Source organism: Salmo trutta, chromosome 31 (genome assembly GCF_901001165.1).
Source record: "Salmo trutta chromosome 31, fSalTru1.1, whole genome shotgun sequence".
In the NCBI taxonomy this organism is placed as follows: Eukaryota; Metazoa; Chordata; class Actinopteri; order Salmoniformes; family Salmonidae; genus Salmo; species Salmo trutta.
The window spans coordinates 25,025,419-25,048,390 of NC_042987.1; the positions used below are offsets into that span (position 1 = coordinate 25,025,419).

A 22,972-nucleotide genomic window follows, 5' to 3' on the forward strand; every position below is an offset into this window, starting at 1 on the left:
GGATGGGGAGTGTCGCTGCACAGCTATTTTCAGGTCTCTCCAGAGATGTTCGATGGGGTTCAAGTCCGGGCTCTGGCTGGGCCACTCAAGGACATTCAGAGACTTCCCGAAACCACCACTCAAGGACTTCCCGACTTCCCAAAACCACTCCTGTGTTGTCTTGGCTGTGTGCTTGGGGTCGTTGTCCTGTTGGAAGGTGAACCTTCGCCCCAGTTTGAGGACCTGAGGGCTCTGGAGCAGGTTTTCATCAAGGATCTCTCTGTACTTTGCTCCATTCATCTTTGCCTCGATCCTGACTAGTCTCCATGTCCCTGCCACTGAACCCCCCCCCCCCCACAGCATGATGCTGCCACCACCAATCTTCACCATAGGGATGGTGCCAGGTTTCCTTCAGACATGACGCTTGGTATTCAGGCCAAAGAGTTTATCAGACCAGAGAATCTTGTTTTTGAATCTTTAGGTGCCTTTTGGCAAACTCCAAGCGGGCTGTCATGTGCCTTTTACTGAGGGTTGGCTTCCGTCAAGCCACTCTACCATAAAGGCCTGATTGGTGGAGTGCTGCAGAGATGTTTGTCCTTCTGGAAGGTTCTCCCATCTCCACAGAGGAACTCTAGAGCTCTGTGAGGTTGACCATTGGGTTCTTGGTCACCTCCCTGACCAAGGCCTTCTTGACATGCACTGTCAACTGTGGGACCTTATATAGATATGTGTGTGCCTTTCTAAATCATGTCCAATCAATTGAATTTACCACAGGTGGACTCCAATCAAGTTGTAGAAACATCTCAGGGATGATCAATGGAAATAGGATGCACCTGAGCTCAATTTCGAATCTCATAGCAAAGGATCTGAATACTTATGTAAATAAGGTATTTCTGTTTCTATTTTTTATAAATTTGCAACAAATTCTAAAACCTGTTTTTGCCTTGTCATTATGGGTTATTGTGTGTAGATTGCTAAGGATTTTTATTTATTTAATCCATTTTAGAATAAGGCTGTAACGTAACAAAATGTGGAAAAAGTCAAAGGGTCTGAATACTTTCCCGAAGGCACTGTATGTGCTGTTCCTATCGTGGTGACATTGTATACTGCTCAAAAAAATAAAGGGAACACTTAAACAACACATCCTAGATCTGAATGAAAGAAATCATCTTATTAAATACTTTTTTCTTTACATAGTTGAATGTGCTGACAACAAAATCACACAAAAATAATCAATGGAAATCCAATGTATCAACCCATGGAGGTCTGGATTTGGAGTCACACTCAAAATTCAAGTGGAAAACCACACTACAGGCTGATCCAACTTTGATGTAATGTCCTTAAAACAAGTCAAAATGAGGCTCAGTAGTGTGTGTGGCCTCCACGTGCCTGTATGACCTCCCTACAACGCCTGGGCATGCTCCTGATGAGGTGGCGGATGGTCTCCTGAGGGATCTCCTCCCAGACCTGGACTAAAGCATCCGCCAAGTCCTGGACAGTCTGTGGTGCAACGTGGCATTGGTGGATGGAGCGAGACATGATGTCCCAGATGTGCTCAATTGGATTCAGGTCTGGGGAACGGGCGGGGCAGTCCATAGCATCAATGCCTTCCTCTTGCAGGAACTGCTGACACACTCCAGCCACATGAGGTCTAGCATTGTCTTGCATAAGGAGGAACCCAGGGCCAACCGTACCAGCATATGGTCTCACAAGGGGTCTGAGGATCTCATCTCGGTACCTAATGGCAGTCAGGCTACCTCTGGCGAGCACATGGAGGGCTGTGCGGCCCCCCAAAGAAATGCCACCCCACACCATGGCTGACCCACCGCCAAACCGGTCATGCTGGAGGATGTTGCAGGCAGCAGAACGTTCTCCACGGCGTCTCCAGACTCTGTCACGTCTGTCACGTGCTCAGTGTGAACCTGCTTTCATCTGTGAAGAGCACAGGGCGCCAGTGGCGAATTTGCCAATCTTGGTGTTTTCTGGCAAATGCCAAACGTCCTGCACGGTGTTGGGCTGTAAGCACAACCCCCACCTGTGGACGTCGGGCCCTCATACCACCCTCATGGAGTCTGTTTCTGACCATTTGAGCAGACACATGCACATTTGTGGCCTGCTGGAGGTAATTTTGCAGGGCTCTGGCAGTGCTCCTCCTGCTCCTCCTTGCACAAAGGCGGAGGTAGCTGTCCTGCTGCTGGGTTGTTGCCCTCCTACAGCCTCCTCCACGTCTCCTGATGTACTGGCCTGTCTCCTGGTAGCGCCTCCATGCTCTGGACACTATGCTGACAGACACAGCAAACCTTCTAGCAACAGCTCGCATTGATGTGCCATCCTGGATGAGCTGCACTACCTGAGCCACTTGTGTGGGTTGTAGACTCCGTCTCATGCTACCACTACAGTGAAAGCACCGCCAGCATTCAAAAGTGACCAAAACATCAGCCAGGAAGCATAGGAACTGAGAAGTGGTCTGTGGTCCCCACCTGCAGAACCACTCCTTTATTGGGGGTGTCTTGCTAATTGCCTATAATTTCCACCTGTTGTCTATTCCATTTGCACAACAGCATGTGAAATTTATTGTCAATCAGTGTTGCTTCCTAAGTGGACAGTTTGATTTCACAGAAGTGTGATTGACTTGGAGTTACATTGTGTTGTTTAAGTGTTCCCTTTATTTTTTTGAGCAGTGTATTTTACAACCTCTTAGTTACCATGATTGGAACAGCTCGTGTGTCTGAGTCTGCGGTGTGTGTGTCTGCGTGTGAGGGAATTTGGCTAAAGAAAGTTCCCTGGACTGCTTCTTCTAGAAGAACCCCTCACACCCTGCTCTGGAAATGCTCCTGTTCTGGTGGTTTCCTGTTCCAGATGCCCAGACCTGCCTCCTGCAGCGAGACGACAAACGTCTGCCTGGCTCTCTGGTAGGCCCCTGCTGCCATCTTAGCTCCACAGTACGTCTTCATGGCCTCCTCCATTGTCTTCCGACAGGTGGCGTCACTCCTAGGTGACACTCGTCCCTCAACCGACCGTGCAGAGAGAGTCCTTGTGCTATCTGAAATAAGAAAATGGGCCTCCTCTGCATCCAATACTCCTCCTGGACTGCTCAGCTGAGTAGATGGAGACAGTAAGAAAGGGTTAATAAAATACACCACCCAGACAGAATAAAAACTAATGAGCCAACATAAACTGCAAACTTCAACAGCTGGGCTATCTCCTCCATTTAAATTTCACCAAACAAATTAACATTCTGTGGACTTTGCTTTATATTCCCTATTGCTCTGTCTCTCTCCCTCTCTACAGAAACATATTTAATGGAGTACAGCCAGGATGGATTTTTAGATGACTGTGTTTATTCTTGCATGTGATACTGAGTGCAGGAAGCCTTTTCTGTGGGAAGCTACTCAAATGCTTTTCTAAATAATTATGACTCTGTAATGTCATCAAAATTTAACTGCTGCCATTTGGAACAGTGGAATGCGCTGCCACATACATATTTAATTTCACGATGGAAATGAAACTGTACTTTAAAAACATTGTCATAATAATTAGCATTAGATGGACACAGAAAGATGGATCACGTCTGCATTTTAATGAAGATTGTTTTTTTCTACTATCTGCAGTAAGCAAATGATTTGTTAATACCTTTATCCAATACATACCGTACAATAGAGCTTCTGCTTGCAGCAAAATGGATGTGTCAAACTACCCTAGTAGTCTACTATGCAGGGAATAGGGTGCCAATTGGGATGCAATCCCCAGCTTCCCTTTGCGTAACTAACCTGGTGGTGTAGTCTCTCCCAGCGACTGAAGAAGGATCTCTTGCAGAGTCTGGATGGTGTCCCTGAGTCTTTCCTGCCTGTGGAGACATCCACCACCTCCAGCTCTCCGTCTCCAGCACTCCAGTTCACACTGAAGCTGGGGGACTTCCCTGGCTGCCGACCCTCACTGCTGCTGAGGCCTGGAGACCACACAGAGACCAGACTGGGGTCAGGACTCAGTGAGAGCCGAGAGGAGGGGCAGGTACGTACTTAACATGCACTATTCAGATGCCAGAATAGAGGCATAACCTTAGAGAAAGAGACAGGACCATGAAAAGTGTCTGGAAGAACAAGCTGTTTGACCTGGTAGGGAACGAGAATGAGAGGAACATCTCCACCAGGCCTCCTCCTAACATTTATCTTTGTCAAGTCTCTAACACTAAGTAGTCTACTGCCAAATGAACTGACTCATGGACATGTAATGTGAACCTAAATATCTGTAGTAACCACATATCTTATATCTACAGCCCAGGAAAAGCCTGTTGTGTCTACAGTCCAGGAGCAGTCTATTGTGTCTAATGGACGAGGGCAGGGGGTGTGACTTACAGCCGAGGAGCAGTCTATTGTGTCTATAGGACGAGGGCAGGGGGCGTGACTTACAGCCGAGGAGCAGTCTATTGTGTCTATAGGACGAGGGCAGGGGGCGTGACTTACAGCCGAGGAGCAGTCTACTGTGTCTATAGGACGAGGGCAGGGGGCGTGACTTACAGCCGAGGAGCAGTCTATTGTGTCTATAGGACGAGGGCGTGACTTACAGTCGAGGAGCAGTCTACTGTGTCTATAGGACGAGGGCAGGGGGCGTGACTTACAGCCGAGGAGCAGTCTATTGTGTCTATAGGACGAGGGCAGGGGGCGTGACTTACAGCCGAGGAGCAGTCTATTGTGTCTATAGGACGAGGGCAGGGGGCGTGACTTACAGCCGAGGAGCAGTCTATTGTGTCTATAGGACGAGGGCAGGGGGCGTGACTTACAGCCGAGGAGCAGTCTATAGGACGAGGGCAGGGGGCGTGACTTACAGCCGAGGAGCAGTCTATTGTGTCTATAGGACGAGGGCAGGGGGCGTGACTTACAGCCGAGGAGCAGTCTATTGTGTCTATAGGACGAGGGCAGGGGGCGTGACTTACAGTCGAGGAGCAGTCTGTTGTGTCTATAGGACGAGGGCGTGACTTACAGCCGAGGAGCAGTCTATAGGACGAGGGCAGGGGGTGTGACTTACAGCCGAGGAGCAGTCTATTGTGTCTATAGGACGAGGGCAGGGGGCGTGACTTACAGCCGAGGAGCAGTCTATTGTGTCTATAGGACGAGGGCAGGGGGCGTGACTTACAGCCGAGGAACAGTCTATAGGACGAGGGCAGGGGGCGTGACTTACAGCCGAGGAGCAGTCTATTGTGTCTATAGGACGAGGGTGTGACTTACAGCCGAGGAGCAGTCTATTGTGTCTATAGGACGAGGGCAGGGGGCGTGACTTACAGCCGAGGAGCAGTCTATTGTGTCTATAGGACGAGGGCAGGGGGCGTGACTTACAGCCGAGGAGCAGTCTATTGTGTCTATAGGACGAGGGCAGGGGGCGTGACTTACAGCCGAGGAGCAGTCTATAGGACGAGGGCAGGGGGCGTGACTTACAGCCGAGGAGCAGTCTATTGTGTCTATAGGGCGAGGGCAGGGGGCAGGGGGCGTGACTTACAGCCGAGGAGCAGTCTATAGGACGAGGGCAGGGGGCGTGACTTACAGCCAAGGAGCAGTCTATTGTGTCTATAGGACGAGGGCAGGGGGCGTGACTTACAGCCGAGGAACAGTCTATTGTGTCTATAGGACGAGGGCAGGGGGCGTGACTTACACCCGAGGAGCAGTCTATTGTGTCTATAGGACGAGGGCAGGGGGCGTGACTTACAGCCGAGGAGCAGTCTATTGTGTCTATAGGGCGGGGGCAGGGGGCGTGACTTACAGCCGAGGAGCAGTCTATTGTGTCTATAGGACGAGGGCAGGGGGCGTGACTTACAGCCGAGGAACAGTCTATTGTGTCTATAGGATGAGGGTGTGACTTACAGCCGAGGAGCAGTCTATTGTGTCTATAGGACGAGGGCAGGGGGCGTGACTTACAGCCGAGGAGCAGTCTATTGTGTCTATAGGACGAGGGCAGGGGGCGTGACTTACAGCCGAGGAGCAGTCTATTGTGTCTATAGGACGAGGGCAGGGGGCGTGACTTACAGCCGAGGAGCAGTCTATTGTGTCTATAGGAGGAGGGCAGGGGGCGTGACTTACAGCCGAGGAGCAGTCTATTGTGTCTATAGGACGAGGGCAGGGGGCGTGACTTACAGCCGAGGAGCAGTCTATTGTGTCTATAGGACGAGGGCAGGGGGCGTGACTTACAGCCGAGGAGCAGTCTATTGTGTCTATAGGATGAGGGCAGGGGGCGTGACTTACAGCCGAGGAGCAGTCTATTGTGTCTATAGGACGAGGGCAGGGGGCGTGACTTACAGCCGAGCAGTAGCCTGTTGCGTCTATAGGACGAGGGCAGAGGGGCGATGTGCCCCATGCGTCGTGCCATGGTCCTTCCCAGGTGACCCGTGTGGCACAGGCTGCCCACTGTGAGGCTGTGGAGGTACACCGGCTCCACCAGGTGAGACAGGAGAGAGCCCTGGAGACCTAGAATATTCCACCTGGAGACCCAAACAATGAGGCTAGAGACCAAGCAGGACTAGGGCCCTGGTAGAAAGTAGTGCACTATATAGTGATATGGGTGCCATTTGAGATGCAAGCCTGGAACATTCCCATTGGAACAAAGGGAGAAAGACAAGGCCCCTTTTATACAGTATGTTATACTTTTGTGACTCAGTGGGAAAGTTCTCACTGTCTATCTGGGGCTCACCTGGCAATTTTATCTGTGCAGGACATGGTGACGGGAGGTTCCCTCGGCAACCCCCTGTCCCATTTCTGATTGGCTCTCAGTATGCTGACAGGAAGTGTACCCTCACCGCCTTCCGTCTTCATTCTCAGATGGCAGCGCAACTTCCTCACAAATCTGTACCCGCTCTGGTCTGGGAGAGGAGACAATTGATATAATGCTAAGTTTCTCTACAAAGCACAGTACAGACAGGTGGAGCATTTTAAAGTATGGGCTTAATGTAACTGTGCATTCCGCATAATTGAGTCTTGTTGACTGTGAGTATGAATTAAATAAAATCAACTAACAAATGTCAATATTTCTTACGTGTAGCTGTGATCTCGTAGGGACAGTTGAGGCGTGCGTCCCCGCAGGGCGATGAACTCACATACATATGGAACAGAATACCGTCTCTCAGTCTTAATACTGACTCTTTGTCTCGCACAAAAATCGACTGCTCCAAACTGCCTGGCCGGTTGCTAAACAAGGAAATTATGTTGTTATGATCATTTTGAATATGAACTTTTTAAGAAGTGGTAACGTGTAGCCAGGGGCATTATTTGGGTATAATAGCCTAGCTCAACACCAACAATTTAAAATAGGCTACTAAAATCATTCCAATCCTGATTGAAAGGCAAATGCAATTTAGCGGATTTAGGGGCTGATTTTAGGACCATGCGGACGCCCGGGAGCAGAGGGAGAGGCTGTTCGTGATTTATAAAATGCGCATCAACACTGCTGCAGAGAACGGGACTCGCAACTTCGTCGTAGCTGGATTGAAGTGAGGTATTTTTAGGGAATCTCGCAGGGAACAGCGCAACTTTTTCTCTAAACAGTTCACACGTAAAGATGACTGTAGTAAATGGCTTTGGCTCACAGTCACGAGAATTTTCAATCCCAATAATGATAATTAAACAATCATTTAATCTTTGACCAATTTCCCAAGGTTTGTAAGACCCTGGGATCAATAATAATTGGGCAAAGTCTCAGATTTTAAAAAAGGTTAGTCGATTTTTATTCATGAGAGCTCTAACGTAAAAAATGAGGTCCTTTTATAACACACACATTCCTATCTTTAGACCACTCCCTGCTCAAACAATCAGTACCTTTCCACTAACCACAAAGAACCATACATTTTGTCCCATCCTTCAAGGCTTTCACATCCCCTCCCCCGTTGGGACCCTTTTGGTTTGGAAACCTCTAATGATTTTCTATTATCTACTCTACAACTTCACTCTGCTTACATCTCTACTAAAGAATATAATACCCTAGTATTAAAATTCTAACCGATCTACACACATCCTCGTTTTATCTTCTCATGCTTCTCAAACATTTCACACTATCATACTATTTCAGAGTGGAACACTTTAGCCATTATTCTAAAACATACAAATTATTCTATCACTCACTCCCCTTGTCACTTTGTCGTACCCTAGGTTTAGCTGAAATGACGCCCCTGTGTGTAGCCTAATCACCCAAATAAAGAGATTTTGATATGAAAAGAGATTTTTATGTTCAACATTTCTCTACTTCAATCATCCTTGTGCACTTGACGTTGGTGGGAATACACGTTTAATTACTCAGGGATTTAAAACGAACCTCTAGTACAAAATTATACTAGAGGTGATTTTGAAGTGATGGTTCAGGGGCACAACAGAACAGTTACATGAAGTGTCTCTTTTTAAAATGGCACCAAAACATCAGCGCAGATAGGTAATGACGTAAATGTAAATGTAATAGCTGATATTACATTGTTCACTTGTAACTTCAATTCAAAGGTATAAAAGCAAAGATTCTTCAACTTCATCCTCAGGGCTAAGGCCTTGTCTACATCCCAAATTACACCCTATTCCCTTTATAGTGCACTAATTTTAACCAGAGCCCAGGGCCCTAATCACAAGTAGTGCACAACATAGGTAATAGGGTGCCAGTTGGAATGCAACCTATTGTGTACAGATAGTGTATGACAGTATGTATACAGTATATTACCAGAGAATATAGTATATTACCAGAGAAGCTCCAGTTGGGCATAGAGGAAGCGGAGGAAAGCCCTCCTGGTGGTGACCTCAGCATGGCAGTCATTAACAGCCCATCCCTGGTCACTGACACACTCTCCACTGATACACTTGGTCCCTGTCCCCAAAGACACCACCTGGGCTCGCCTCAGATCAAAACCTGACCACAATAGGCGACAAAAGGTCCTCTTACTAACCAACAACAAACATAAATCAGCACAGTACACCTATACAATAGATTTGTGAGTATCTAAATGATACCCAATTCCCTATATAGTGCACTGTTTTTTTGTTTGACTTATTTGGACCCTATGGGGTCTGGCCAAAAGTAGTGCACTACATAGGGAATCGAATAGGGTGACATTTGGGATGCATCCCAAGTCTTGCCTTTTTGGATATCAGTTACAGTAATTTGGCCTCAGACACAGGAACTCTCACAACAAAGAACTTAATCTAATTAAAATATTACTGTAATAGACTAAGATGGCAAAATAAATGGCTTCTGAATAAGAAATGACTCTAACAGGACAGAATATAATGCACCAGTCTCCTACTATATTGTTGTCTTGTTACAAAGACGTAATGACAGTCTTATCTCATCAATGGTAGTGGTATAAAGCGGCATCTTGTGTTGCAGAGCAAGCTGAGAAACTGCTTATTTTCCTGTGAGGAATTCTATATGAATGAGCTGGCAGGGATTCCTATTGGATTCACTGCCCTTTGGGGCAGCATTACCTGGGAAGCACTGTGCCCATAGAAATAGAATGAATAGAAAGTAATTAATTCTAATTCTATGGTTGTGCCCACGCTCTCATCTTAGGTATTCTATTAGATCTGGGGAGCTCAACTGTTTTTGATTGAGAGTTTCCCATGCTGGCTTCAACTGAAGTCGCTTATGTGCAATCCCAGTCGACTGGCTTACTGTGCTCTATACAGACCTATATTCAGAGGCATTTGATTAATTTACGACTTCTGCTGGTATCTACAGTTGTATAGGGAGAGATGCACCATTTTTAAATTGGACTTGTTGAATATTTTACTACCATATTAAAAGTCAATGAAATGTGTCATCATGGTTGCATCCCAAATTGGCTCTGGTTAAAAGTAGTGCATTATACAGTACCAGTCAAAAGTTTGGACAAACCTACTCATTCAAGGGTTTTTCTTTATTTTTACTATTTTCTAAATTGTGGAAATAGTGAAGACATCAAAACTATGAAATAACACATATGGAATCATGTAGTAACAAAAAAAAAGTGTTAAACAAATCAAAATATATTTTTTTATATTTGAGATTCTTCAAAGTAGCCACCCGTTGCCTTGACAACATCTTTGCACACTCTTGAAATTCTCTTAGCCAGCTTAATCTGGAATGCTTTTCTAATAGTCTTGAAGGGGTTCCCACATATGCTGAGCACTTGTTGGCTGCTTTTCCTTCACTCTGCGGTCCAACTAATCCCAAACCATCTCAATTGGGTTGAGGTCGGGTGACTGTGGGGCCAGGTCATCTGATGCAGCACTCCATCACTCTCCTTTTGGGTCAAATAGCCCTTACACAGCATGGAGGTGTGTTGGGTCATTGTCCTGTTGAAAAACAAATGAAAGTCCTACTATGCGCAAACCAGATGGGATGGCATATCACTGCCGAATACTGTGTTAGCCATGCTAGAATTCTAAATAAATCACTGACAGTGTCACCAGCAAAGCACCATCACACCTCCTCCTCCATACTTCACTGTGGAAACCACACGTCTGTCGGACCAAAGATGCTATAACAAAATGAGGTGAGTAAGGGTTCACTCATTTTTTGAGAACTTCAGGAAGTGAATGTGGGATGTGAATGATGGTAGACCACACCCCTTCAACAACTCATCTTGTCTTCTCTTATTATCTTCGGTTTCTGTGAGGTAAAAAAGCATGGCTGCGCGCTGAAACTAATCGTCGGATTACTTTCGATTTCTAGAAAGTGTTTTACTCAATTATTTTGATCAACGGTGAGCTCACCCGTGATGTGATTAATTGTACATAGTAATTGCTATTAGCTAATTCATAGTGTAGTTTATGTCAGCCGAGAGTTAGAAAATATGACCGCTTGTGTTGCGTCAATCTTTCCTCAGCGCTAGGACAAATGTAGCCTACATTTTTCCGGTTAGGATGATTGTGTTATGCTATAGATACTTCTGTGAATATCTGAACATTGCATCAAAAAATAAACTGCTCACATTCTGGACATAACTTTGTAAGGACTGTTTGTGTAAATAGTTTCTGAAAAAAGTGTGGCCAGCTGCGCGCTGAAACTAATCGTCGGATTACTTTCAATTTCTAGAAAGTGTTTTACTCAATTATTTTAATCAACGGTGAGCTCACCCGTGATGTGATTAATTGTACATAGTAATTGCTATTAGCTAATTCATGGTATAGTTTACGTAAGGACTGTTTGTGTAAATAGTTTCTGAAAAAAGTGTGGCCAGCTCAAATGTTGATTGTTGCGTCATTCGAAACTGGCCATTCTAAATGAGCGTTCTAAATTAGTGTTCTAATCACACGGGGTGTGATCGTACGCTTCAGGGACCACTGTAGAACGATCAAACTCCGTGTGATGGTACGTGTGAAAGGGTTAAGGCCGCCGTCATTTGCGATCTCCAGCAGTTGATCTTCTTCTTGCATAGACATGCTGGATTCACCTGGTTTCGCGGATCCATTCCTTGGCAGTTCGTGGGCCATTTGTGGTTGGGAAGTAGCGCTCAAACTCTTTTAAAAGCAAAGACAGGTGATCGTGCACCAGCTGGGACAATGAAGGCTCGGGCTCAGTCTCTTCCAAAATCCCCGCGAATGTTTGAAACATGTCAAATATACCTCTGTTCACGCGCCGTCCCCACAAATCCAGTTTGGCTTTAAATGCAGCTACTTTATCTGCCAACTTGAAGACAGTTGTCATTGTTGGTTGAATATGTCGCACAAGTAAGCGAGTTTTGCGACCCATTCCTCGTCACTGAAATGTGCTGCCAGCGGTGACTTTTTCTGAGAGAAATCTCTGCAGCGGCTCTCGTAATTCAAACACTCTGGCCAGCGATCTCCCTCGGGATAACCATTTTATTTCTGTGTATAAGAGAAGGTGTCTGTGCTCTGCGTTCATTTTTCAAAATAAAACATCGTTCAGACTCAGATAAGAAATAAAACGGAAATAATGTAAGTTATTTATTCTTTCTCTGCGGCCCGGTACCAAATGACCCACAGACCGGTACCGGTCCGGGGGTTGGGGACCGCTGGACTAAAGGACAGATTTTCACCGGTCTAATGTCCATTGCTCGTGTTTCTTGGCCCAAGCAAGTCTCTTCTTCTTATTGGTGTCCTTTAGTAGTGGTTTCTTTGCAGCAATTCGACCATGAAGGCCTGATTCACGCAGTCTCCTCTAAAAAGTTGATGTGTCTGTTACTTGAACTCTGTGAAGCATTTATTTGGGCTGCAATCTGAGGTGCAATTAACTCTAATGAACTTATTCTCTGCAGCAGAAGTAACTCTGTGTCTTCCTTTCCTGTGGCGGTCCTCATAAGAGCCAGTTTCATCATAGCGCTTGATAGTTTTTGCAACTGCACTTGAAGAAACTTTCAAAGTTCTTGACATTTTCCGCATTGACTGACCTTCATGTCTTAAAGTAATGTTTGTCTTTGCTTATTTGAGCTGTTCTTGCCATAATATGGACTTGGTCTTTTACCAAATAGGGCTATCTTCCTGTATACCACCCATACCTTGTCACAACACAACTGATTGGCTCAAACGCATTAAGAAGGAAAGAAATTCCACAAATTAACTTTTAACAAGGCACACCTGTTAATAGAAATGCATTCCAGGTGACTTTCTCATGAAGCTGGTTGAGAGAACGCCAAGAGTGTGCAAAGCTGTCATCAAGGCAAAGGGTGGCTACTTTGAAGAATCTCAAATATATTTTGATTTATTTAACACTTTTTTGATTACTACATGATTCCATATGTGTTATTTCATAGTTATGATGTTTTCACTATTATTCTACAATGTATAAAATAGTAAAAATAATGAAAAACCCTTGACTGAATAGGTGTGTCCAAACTTTTGACTGGAACTGTATTTATAGGGAATAGGGTGCCATTTGGACGCAGTCCATAGCCTACCTCTGGTCATTACGATGCCTGCCAGTGCTTTGTGACGTCTGTGCGGCTGGGAGGTAGTGCAGCAACAGTCAGCCAGCTCACTGTGTTTCTCTCTCACCAAGTGGAAGATATACTCTGCAAAGCACTGTAATCACACAAGTGGATGGATCACTGACAAATCAAACAGACAGCGGCCAAGATAACATCTATGTTCACATCCACAAACATCCACATAGTGGAGCAAACAAACATTTATCTACCAAAACAACCAGATAATAGTTGACATTATCCCACATGGGCTCTGGTCAAAAGTAGTGCATTATATAGGGGCTCCCAAGTGGTGCAGCGGTCTAAGGCACTGCATCTCAGTGCAAGAGGCGATACTACAGTCCCTGGTTTGAATCCAGGCTGAATCACATCTGACTGTGATTGGGAGACCCATAGGGCGGCGCACAATTGGCCCAGCGTCGTCCGGGGTAGGCCGTCATTGTAAATAAGAATTTGTTCATAATAAATCTTCTTCAGGATTGGTGGGTCCTCCACGGGACAGTTGAGCTAACGTAGGCTAATGCAATTAGCATGAGGTTGTAAGTAACAAGAATATTTCCCAGGACATAGACTAATCTGATATTGGCAGAAAGCTTAAATTCTTGTTAATCTAACTGCACTGTCCAATTTACAGTAGCTATTAGAGTGAAAGAATACTATGCTATTGTTTGAGGAGAGTGCACAGTTTTGAACTTGAAAAGTTATTAATAAACAAACGAGGCACATTTGGGCAGTCTTGATACACAATTTTGAACAGAAATACATTTTGCATTTCAAAGATGATGGTATAAAAAAAATACAAAAGAACGGTTTGTTTTTTCTTTGTATTATCTTTTACCAAATCTATTGTGTTATATTCTCCTACATTCCTTTCACATTTCCACAAACTTCAAAGTGTTTCCTTTCAAATGGTATCAAGAATATGCATATCCTTTCTTCAGGGCCTGAGCTACAAGCAGTTAGATTTGGGTATGTCATTTTAGGCAAAAAATGAAAAGAAGGGGAGAGTTGACAAAGAAGAAACCTCTGTCAGATCTATTGAAAGCACTGTCACAGGGTTCATCCTAAATCATACCCTATTCCCTATATATATATATATATATATATATTTTTGTACGTTTATTTAACTAGGCAAGTCAGTTAAGAACAAATTCTTACTTACAATGATGGCCTACCCCGGACGATGTTCGGCCAATAGTGCGCCACCCTATGAGACTCTCAATCACAGCCAGATGTGATGCAGCCTGGATTTGAACCAGGGACTGTAGTGACTGAGATGCAGTGCCTTAGACCACTGTGCCACTCGGGAGACATAATGGACATACAGTATTACATGAGCCTTATATGGTAAGTATATCTCAGAATAATGAGATATTGACAATATTTAGTAGCTAGTTGATTAACAATAATAATTAATAGGCTAACTCATCCACTTAATTTACATAACTTGAATTATTATGTATTGTATGAATTATCATCCCACCCATCCCCTGATATCAAGCTTGGAGAGATGAATGGAAAGGAAATATGTTGTCTAAATGGGGATGCACAAGGTCATGTGTAATGATGCATAATGAGCGTGTTAAATAATTATCTGCCAGATTAATATGCTCTTCACACCACCTCCGCTCTTAATTTCAATCTCCTTCAGTCTGGGGCTCCTCCTTGATCACTAATAGGCTGTGATGATAATGTTCATTAAGGTGTCTAGCTAGATGCCTGACTTTGAGGCACTTTTTGGACGGCTAGGGATCAGTCTGATGAAAAACCCAGGATGTGTCCAAAAACCCAGGTGATGCAATCCTGAACGGTTACATCACTGCCTGGTATGGCAACTGCTCGGCATCTGACCGTAAGGCGCTACAGAGGGTAGTGCGTACTGCCCAGTGCATCACTGGGGCCAAGCTTCCTGCCATCCAGGACCTCTATAATAGGTGGTGTCAGAGGAAAGCTCATAAAATTGTCAGAGACTCCAGTCACCCAAGTCATTGACTGTTTTCTCTGCTACCGCACGGCAAGCGGTACCGGAGCGCCAAGTCTAGGACCAAAAGGCTCCTCAACAGCTTCTACCCCCAAGCCATTAGACTGCTGAACAATTCATAAAATCGCCACCGGACAATTTACATTGACCCCCCCCCCCCCCCCCTTTTGTACACTGCTGCTACTCGCTGTTTGTTTGTTACCTATGCATAGTCACTTCGCCCCCCACCTACATGTACAGATTACATCAACTAGCCTGAACCCTCGCACACTGACTCAGTACCGGTGCCCCCCGTACATAGCCTCGTTATTCTTATTGTGTTACTTTTTATAATTACTTTTTATTTTAGTCTACTTGGTAAATATTTTCTTCTTCTTGAACTGCACTGTTGGTTAAGGGCTTGTAAGTAAGCATTTCACGGTAAAGTCTACACTTGTTGTATTCGGCGCATGTGACAAATAAAGTCTGATTTGATTTGATTTCTTAATTCATTTTTCCTCAATTCCTTGCATCCTCTCTCCTCACCTCCTTCTAAAATTGGAGAAGAAGTTCAGAAGGGAGGGATTTTAGATCTTCTCCTCCAATACGTTTGAGAAGGAGATGAGGAGATAGGATGCAAGGAATCAAGGAAAGACTATTTGAGATTGAGCCAGTTTGTCTGCTAGTAGCCAAATAAGAGCCTATGACTTGTGGACAAACTCTCCATCAGCCATGGTAAAGCTTGCCTTCCTTTCCATTGACATGTCAGACTCATGGAAATAAACTTCTGGGACAAATTGTCTTACATTCTGAAAGCACCCAGATGAAAAAATACTACAGTTTAGTATAGAATTCTGTAATACACTGTAGTACACACTGAAGTATCCCTCGATCATGTGTAGTACTTACTACAGAATGTTGTAGTAGTAGAATACTACAGTAAATACTACAGTATTATCCGCAAAAACACAGGTTTAGGAAAATTTGCTTTTTGAGTATCCTCAAGGAGAAAGCCTCTTCTATGTCAAAGATAAAACAAAAACACTATAGTAAATACTACAGTAATGTCTGTAAAAACACCACATGAAATACTACACTAGATTACATTCAGCAAAAACCCTACATTAATTTCTTTAGTATATACTACAGTTATTTTACTATAGTATTTATACTATAGTTAACTGTAAATACTACAGTATACTACAGTAAATACTATAGTATTCATTGTAGTGTTTCTGCAGATTTTAGGCCGCAAAAACACTACAGTGAATACTACAGTAAAGTCTGCAAAAACACTATGGTGAATACTATAGTATTTATACCATAGTATACTATTGTATGTTTTTAATGTGTGCATAGCAGCAAAAGATGACAAGAGGTGCAGCTTTTCTGAGGCCAGACAGACATAACAGGGTTGTTTAGCTGCTGTGGTTGGGCATGCAGGACAGGACATCGTTAGTCCTTAGGCTCCTGGACATGGAAGGCATATTGATACGATACACTCCATTTGGTGGCAGTCAGAGCACCTCAGACAAATTCAGTAGGACCATTTAAAAGATGGGATGGATGCTCATACTGCAGCTATAGAGACAAAGGACAGGATATGTCCAATAACCCTGTTCAATCTGGGCACTTCAAGGAGGATGTGAATGAAATCGAGGAATAAAAAATGTAATGCACTGTGATTGTTATATCCAACTTACAGCAAATTTAAACACAGTATCTCAACATATTTGTTTTAGAAAATACTGAATATCAGTCAAAATTGAATATACAGGCTTGACACCGATTGCAAAATGACTTAAGATTAACAATTCTATCTTCCCATAGCAATATAAAATAGTAGAATTTCCCTTCCAGCTCAGAACCCTTAAAGGGGTTCAATTGGCCCTTTATCTACTTCCCCAGAGTCAGATGAACTTGTGGGTATCATTTTTATGTCTCTGTCCAGTATGAAGGAAGTTAGAGGTAGTTTTGCGAGCCAATGTTAACTAGCGTTAGCGCAATGACAGGAAGTCTATGGGTATCTACTAGTTAATCTGACTCTGGGGAAGTAGATAAAGGGCCTCCCGAAGTATCCCTTTAATTTAGTAATGGTACTCACCTGAGGTAGCTGTGCGCTCTTGGCCCAGCTGGCAGTATTGCTGATGCTCCTCTCAGGACCTAGACTGATGTTAAACAGGTCCTGTAGTGCTGAGGCTGCTGCCTCGGCTTTAGCCAGCCTCTTACTGCGCCCACAGCCCTCAAATACCCTTCTATCCACCCGTACTGCCATCACAAAGCTCCTGATCGGCCTGCCTTTCTTTCTCTCTGTCAGGCAGATGTACCTCAAGCCTGGCATTAACTCATTGAGCAGAGCCACGGGCCTCAGTTCCCCGACGATAGAGGAACCGATCCTCTGCCTCTTCTGATTGGCTGAGGACATCAGGTCAAGGGTCAGGCGCACTAGTCTCCCATGGTTACAGATACTGGAGAGCAACTCATGTCCCCTTTTCACTGTTCTGTAGAGTTGTCCTTGTGCTGGTGGCTCCTCAAACTGCAACTCCTTTCCCCCTGTTCTGTGATTAAGGATTTGGTCTTCCTGTGCTTCTGGCTGAAACTCCTTGAAGAGCGTGTCGGGGACGAGATCGGCCTGATCTGAGGTGAAGTCTGTTGGTGCTGTGGTGTTGATGAAGTTGAGGTTTCCCATGGTGATGTGAGCCTGATGGGCGTTGGGGAACTGGATGAAGGACTTAAGAGCCAGCTCTGCTGCCCTCATCTTAGCCTTCTTCTTGGTGGGGCCTCGGCCCTCGAACCTGAGACCGTTGACCTCTACTCCTACAGCGAACACAGGGGCGTGAACTGGCCCTGTCTGAGACACTATCTCATACTGTAGACCTGGTCTCAGCTCATTCAAATGCACCAGGGCATTCTTCTTTGTGACAGACCAGGAAGTCATCATTGTCTTCTGACAGGTGGCATCACTCCCACGCGACGCTCGTCCCCCAACCCACCGTGCAGACGGAGTCGTGGCGCTATCTGATGTGAGACAATGGGCCGTCCTCTTACAGATCAACTGGAGTTCGTAGAGAAGCCTGTCTTTTCCTTCCACCAAAGGCTGCTTCCTCTGTAGAGCAGTAGTCCTGGAGAGCCCTCTGGAGATGTCAGTGTAAAGATCTGATGGATGATGTGCAGGTACCATGGTACAGTCCACTGTTGTCTTTCTTTTGGAGATGTCAGTGCAAAGAGCTGATGATGGATGATGTCCAGGTTGTAGTATGGAGGAATAGTCTACTTGGTTTCTGCTGTCGCGGTTCTCCTTCACCTCAACGCTGCTGGTACCTGATCCCGAATCAAGTCCAGAACAAACAGTTGAAAAAACCTTTATGACTTGTCACATTTGGTTGAGGAGATTTTCAAGAAAAGGAAACTACAGGACATGGGAGAGCTTAGCAAAAGGTTACGGGGGTGGGATGACCTGAAATATTCTGGTTTTACAAAATGTGATGCTGTTTTCAAATGAATCACAATACCTTGCTCTTGTGAAAGCTTTTAGAATTGATAAACTGATAAATTGCTGGTGTGCTACTCTGAGTGAATAGCATGGAAAGGGAAATATATAAATAAATTACTTGAAGTGTCTCCATGGTCTCTTGATGTTGTTGTCCCAATATCTCTAAACCTCATGGGGCCGATGAAAGATGACAACATACTTGTTCTCTCTGAAACACAACAGAGACAGGCAGTTACTGGGGAATCCACACAAAACATGACAAAACCCCAGATATGTTAACCCACATAAGAGTGTATTACAGTACCGTTATGTCATCTCCCAAACACAGGTTTAGAGTCAACTGGAGTAATTGAAAGGTGTGGCTGATAAGACCAGAGGATTTCACACAGGGTCTGTGTCCCATTAATGGAATCCCTTAAGACAAATCAGCCAATCAAACTAGTTTTATGTAGCCTAGTTGTCTCCTAAATGTTTGCAGATTGTATGGACAGCCAAGCAGTTTATTTGTTTGTTTTATCAATGATGTTTTGTTAATAGACAAAGAACTGTCAATCTGTTCACACTTCTTTTGAGCAGATGTGTTATCTTACCAGATAGAAGGAAGAATCGCATGCTGATGACAATTGTGGGTCACCTTAGTGACCAATAGTTCAAAGCAATGAATTTTCAAGTTAAAAGCACAGGGTGGTAAAAAAAGGGGTCCATGGTCCACTGTACTTAGATTGTATGTATAGTATGTATGTACACTGTATGTATGTATTACATAGATGTATTATGTTGGTGTGTATTATAATATTGCATCTGGAATGTTCTCAAATTCTTTTAACTTCTGTAGATGGATATCATTGGTGACTGTTGTAGATACCATCCACTATAAACTGTCCAAGAAGTTCAGCATGTTCTTGCCCTTGAGGAAAGACAGTACGCATTAGAGAAAATCACACAAAACATTTTAAATTATGCTTAGCAAATGAGATTATCCAAAGCTGTCAGGCCTCACACATTGGATGGGAAGCGGGCGCTTTTCACTTTCCTTGCCATGCCTAATTTCATTATTATATTAAACATGCTTCATTAACAATGACGGGATTAACCAAGTTTGCCTCAGGAGTTTTAAAATAATCAAACTGGAATATGATGATGTGATATCAGATTTTACCCTTAACATGTAATGTACATAAAGTGATTCTCCAATGAAGCCTCGGGTTTGTGGAGCTGTGATCGTGTGATGATAAATTATGAAAAGTGTAAACAGTGCCCTACAGTAGGAACAAATGGTGCCATTTCATTAGGTTGAGAAGGCAATGCATGGGAGAGAGAAATATGTCAATTCAGCCTCATAGCTATAACTAAATATAACAACTAGGGGACAAGATGAGAATAATAGGGGATCCTGTCTCCAGAAATATCTGAGATAGGGCTAGGCCGAGATGTTTGACAGGTGGAGGAAAGCTACAACTTCAAATTAAATCAAATCAAACTTACTTACTTCCACAAATGAGTTATGGTGAAGAACGACTGACATGTCTCTACTCCAAGATGGTGAGGGACCTTACTTACCTTCCAGAGTGCAGTGTCTTTTAGGTATTGTATTACGCAGCAGGGAAATGTTTCATTAGAAATAGGACTGTTTGCCTTGAATTCACTGTACTGTATTTAGTGTATTCAATATTGTATACTGTATTTAACAGCATTAAGCTTAAACTCTTACAGGTAGTGTATACAGCTAAGTCCTTGTTTCCTGTGAGGGTATAGTCAGATTAACCTGAATTAAATCTAAAGGCACAGTCTAATACACATCTTGCTAACACACGTGTAATCCACCCAGAATGGGGATGAGCTAAATGCCTAGGCTACTGTCGGCTTATAGTATTACTGGTTGTATCTAGTCTTCATGTTAACCCTCACATTCTTTATAATTGAGACTAGAGTTCTATCTAGCGTCTTTGGCTTTCAAATTGACAATTTGGTGCTTGTTTTGAGTAAGCATTATCTTCTATCAAGTCAGTTAATACTGATGGAGTTCAGAGAGAGATACTAGCTAAGCAGCTACGTGACAAAATACAGTTATATGTTTTTGATTTCAGAGTAAATGACACCATAGGCTGCAAGAATGAGGGTCAGGAAAGAGCAAAGTACAACCTTCCCCTGCCACACCAGTTTAAAAGCCTTAGAATTACATTATTGCATTTATATCAAATTTTCTCTGTGTTTTTGGTTCCCATCTCATTTTTCTGCATTTAATTTACTCAAATTTCACAGGAACTGCAAGGTGTCACAGTGAAGTATGTGCATTATTTATCCAATTACTTTTCTATAATAAACTTATTAGCTTATCAGGTCTGCTGACATGCAAAAATCTGAATTTTCATTTGTGAAAATGACAGTAATATAAACATGCTGTTAGTGAGGTGGGTTTTTCTGTGTCTAAGCTTAAGTTAAACTGGTGCAAACGTTGGATATGACCTACTATCCAGCCCCCTCTTTTTCCTACTTCCCCTGATCTCCTTCCTCTCTCAGACTCTATGTGCATGCCAAATGGCATCCTGAAACTCGTCAGTCTATTCTTGTTCTGAGAAATGAAGGCTATTCCATGCGAGAAATTGTCAAGAAACTGAAGATCTCGTAAAGCGCTATGTACTACTCCCTTCACAGAACAGTGCAAACTGGCTATAACCAGAATTGAAAGAGGAGTGGGAGGCCCCGGTGCACAACTGAGCAAGAGGACAAGTACATTACATGTCTAGTTTGAGAAACAGACACCTTACAAGTCCTCAACTGGCAGCTTCATTAAAGTACCCGCAAAACACCAGTCTCAACGTCAAGTGAAGAGGCGACTCCGGGATGCTGGCCGGGATGTCTCTAGTTTAAGATTTGCATATTTGCATTGTCATCATCTTTTCAAATTGAGTTTGCTGAGGCCAACATGGTTTAAATACACAGTACATACATTCAGTTTCCACATTTCAATCCACTTAGTGGATCAAATAAGCCTCACATTTAATGGCGACAATTTGGTCATCATTTCTCCTCAGTTGAATTTACCAGCTCAGCAGGGCCAGGTTTGGGTCTGGCTGGGGGAAGGGGAAATGAGGTGAGAAACAAACCACTACTGCATCCCAAATGGCACCCTATTTATTCTCTATAAAGTGCACTACTTTTGACCAGGGCTCATAGTGGATGAAGAGGGGATGGTGGACAAAAGGACCTGGTGGGCGAAAAGATAAGAAAATGGAAAAAGTCAGTCATCACTACCACCACCACCACCAGTGTATTCTGTTCATCAAGGTGGAAATATCCACAGAGTGCTGCAAAGATGCTGTTAGACTTTCCAGTTTGATCTCTGTATAGGATATGGGGCTCCCTTCCCTTGATGGATATGGGGCTCCCTTGCTATATGAACAAAATATATATTGTTCTGCAAGAGGTGATATCAGTTAAGCCTTGTTCATATTGGCAGTTTGAAGTGATTCAAATCCTATTTTCTGGCATATCCAAATCTGTTCTTTTTCCTGCAGTCTGAACAGCCAAAAAGCACATGGAATCTAATATTTCAAGCAAATCTAATTCCTGGCCATGCGGCTTGTGTCTGAATGGGAAAATCTGATTAATTTGTACTCACGTGGTTTTTAGACTGCTATTTGGCATTTCTTGTTGCTTGCTAGCTATTCTGTTGATAGTTTGCCAAGAACATGTGGTAGCTAACTAGCTTGTTAATTGTTTACAAACAAATGAGTGAATGTGCTAGAAAGCTAAACAGCTAACTAGCTAGTTCAGTGCTGTGGCTAGCCAAAAAGGACTAGTTTTGAACGTTGGATCATCTTATCCTTTGAGGCTTTAAAAGTGTTCTTATACTATGATTTTGAACATTCAAAACAACTGGGAAACGATATTGGCAGGCATTGTTGTTTCCTTAGCTTGTTACATAACTTCTGAGTGATAGTAAGCACAAGCACCACCACCAATCAGCCTACACCACTGTGGACACACCCATAGTTACTATGACAACTAGTGTAGCCATGTCAGCAAATGATTTGCTGTCTGAAAACACAAACATCTGATTTGGTCACTTGTAACTTCCTGTTTGGACAGTCCGTATTCCAAAACAGACTTGAAAAACAAAACCAGCCTTAGCACTGCACAGCTGATTCAAATGATCAACTCATCATCAAGCTTCCAGTGGTATTTATGTATTCATTTGTGATGCTATCCTTGATATGATCATGTTATTGTCACATGCTACACATGCACATGTGTGTGCACATGCATTTATCAATCCAATGTTATCATGGTTTGTTATAAGGGATATTCTTTCGGATGGGACGTTAAACGGGTGTCCTGACTCTGTGGTCATTAAAGATCCCATGGCACTTATCGTAAGAGTAGGGGGGTGTTAACCCCGGTGTCCTGGCTAAATTCTCAATCTGGCCCTCATACCATCACGGCTGTCTAATCATCCCCAGCTTACAATTGGCTCATTCATCCCCCTCCTCTCCCCTGTAACTATTCCCCAGGTCGTTGCTGTAAATGAGAATGTGTTCTCAGTCAACTTACCTGGTAAAATAAGGGTAAATTAAAAAATATTATACTTTAGTCATTCACAATGACATGGTGATGTAAAGATCCAATAATGACATTATCTTCCATATACCTACAG

General features: G+C 43.8%; 1 protein-coding gene across 1 annotated transcript; it reads right to left on the reverse strand.

Annotated features, from left to right (window-relative positions):
• Positions 1–2,650: 2,650 nt before the first annotated feature.
• Positions 2,651–17,808, reverse strand: LOC115169818 (double-stranded RNA-specific editase B2-like). Its single transcript, XM_029725807.1, has 8 exons — positions 16,927–17,808; positions 12,836–12,959; positions 8,682–8,847; positions 7,000–7,151; positions 6,658–6,826; positions 6,267–6,448; positions 3,750–3,928; positions 2,651–3,077 (listed from the first exon to the last, which is right to left on the reverse strand). Exons 1-8 carry the CDS (start codon positions 17,761–17,763, stop codon positions 2,790–2,792), a joined length of 2,097 nt encoding a protein of 698 aa, XP_029581667.1. The 5' UTR covers positions 17,764–17,808; the 3' UTR covers positions 2,651–2,789.
• Positions 17,809–22,972: the final 5,164 nt, after the last annotated feature.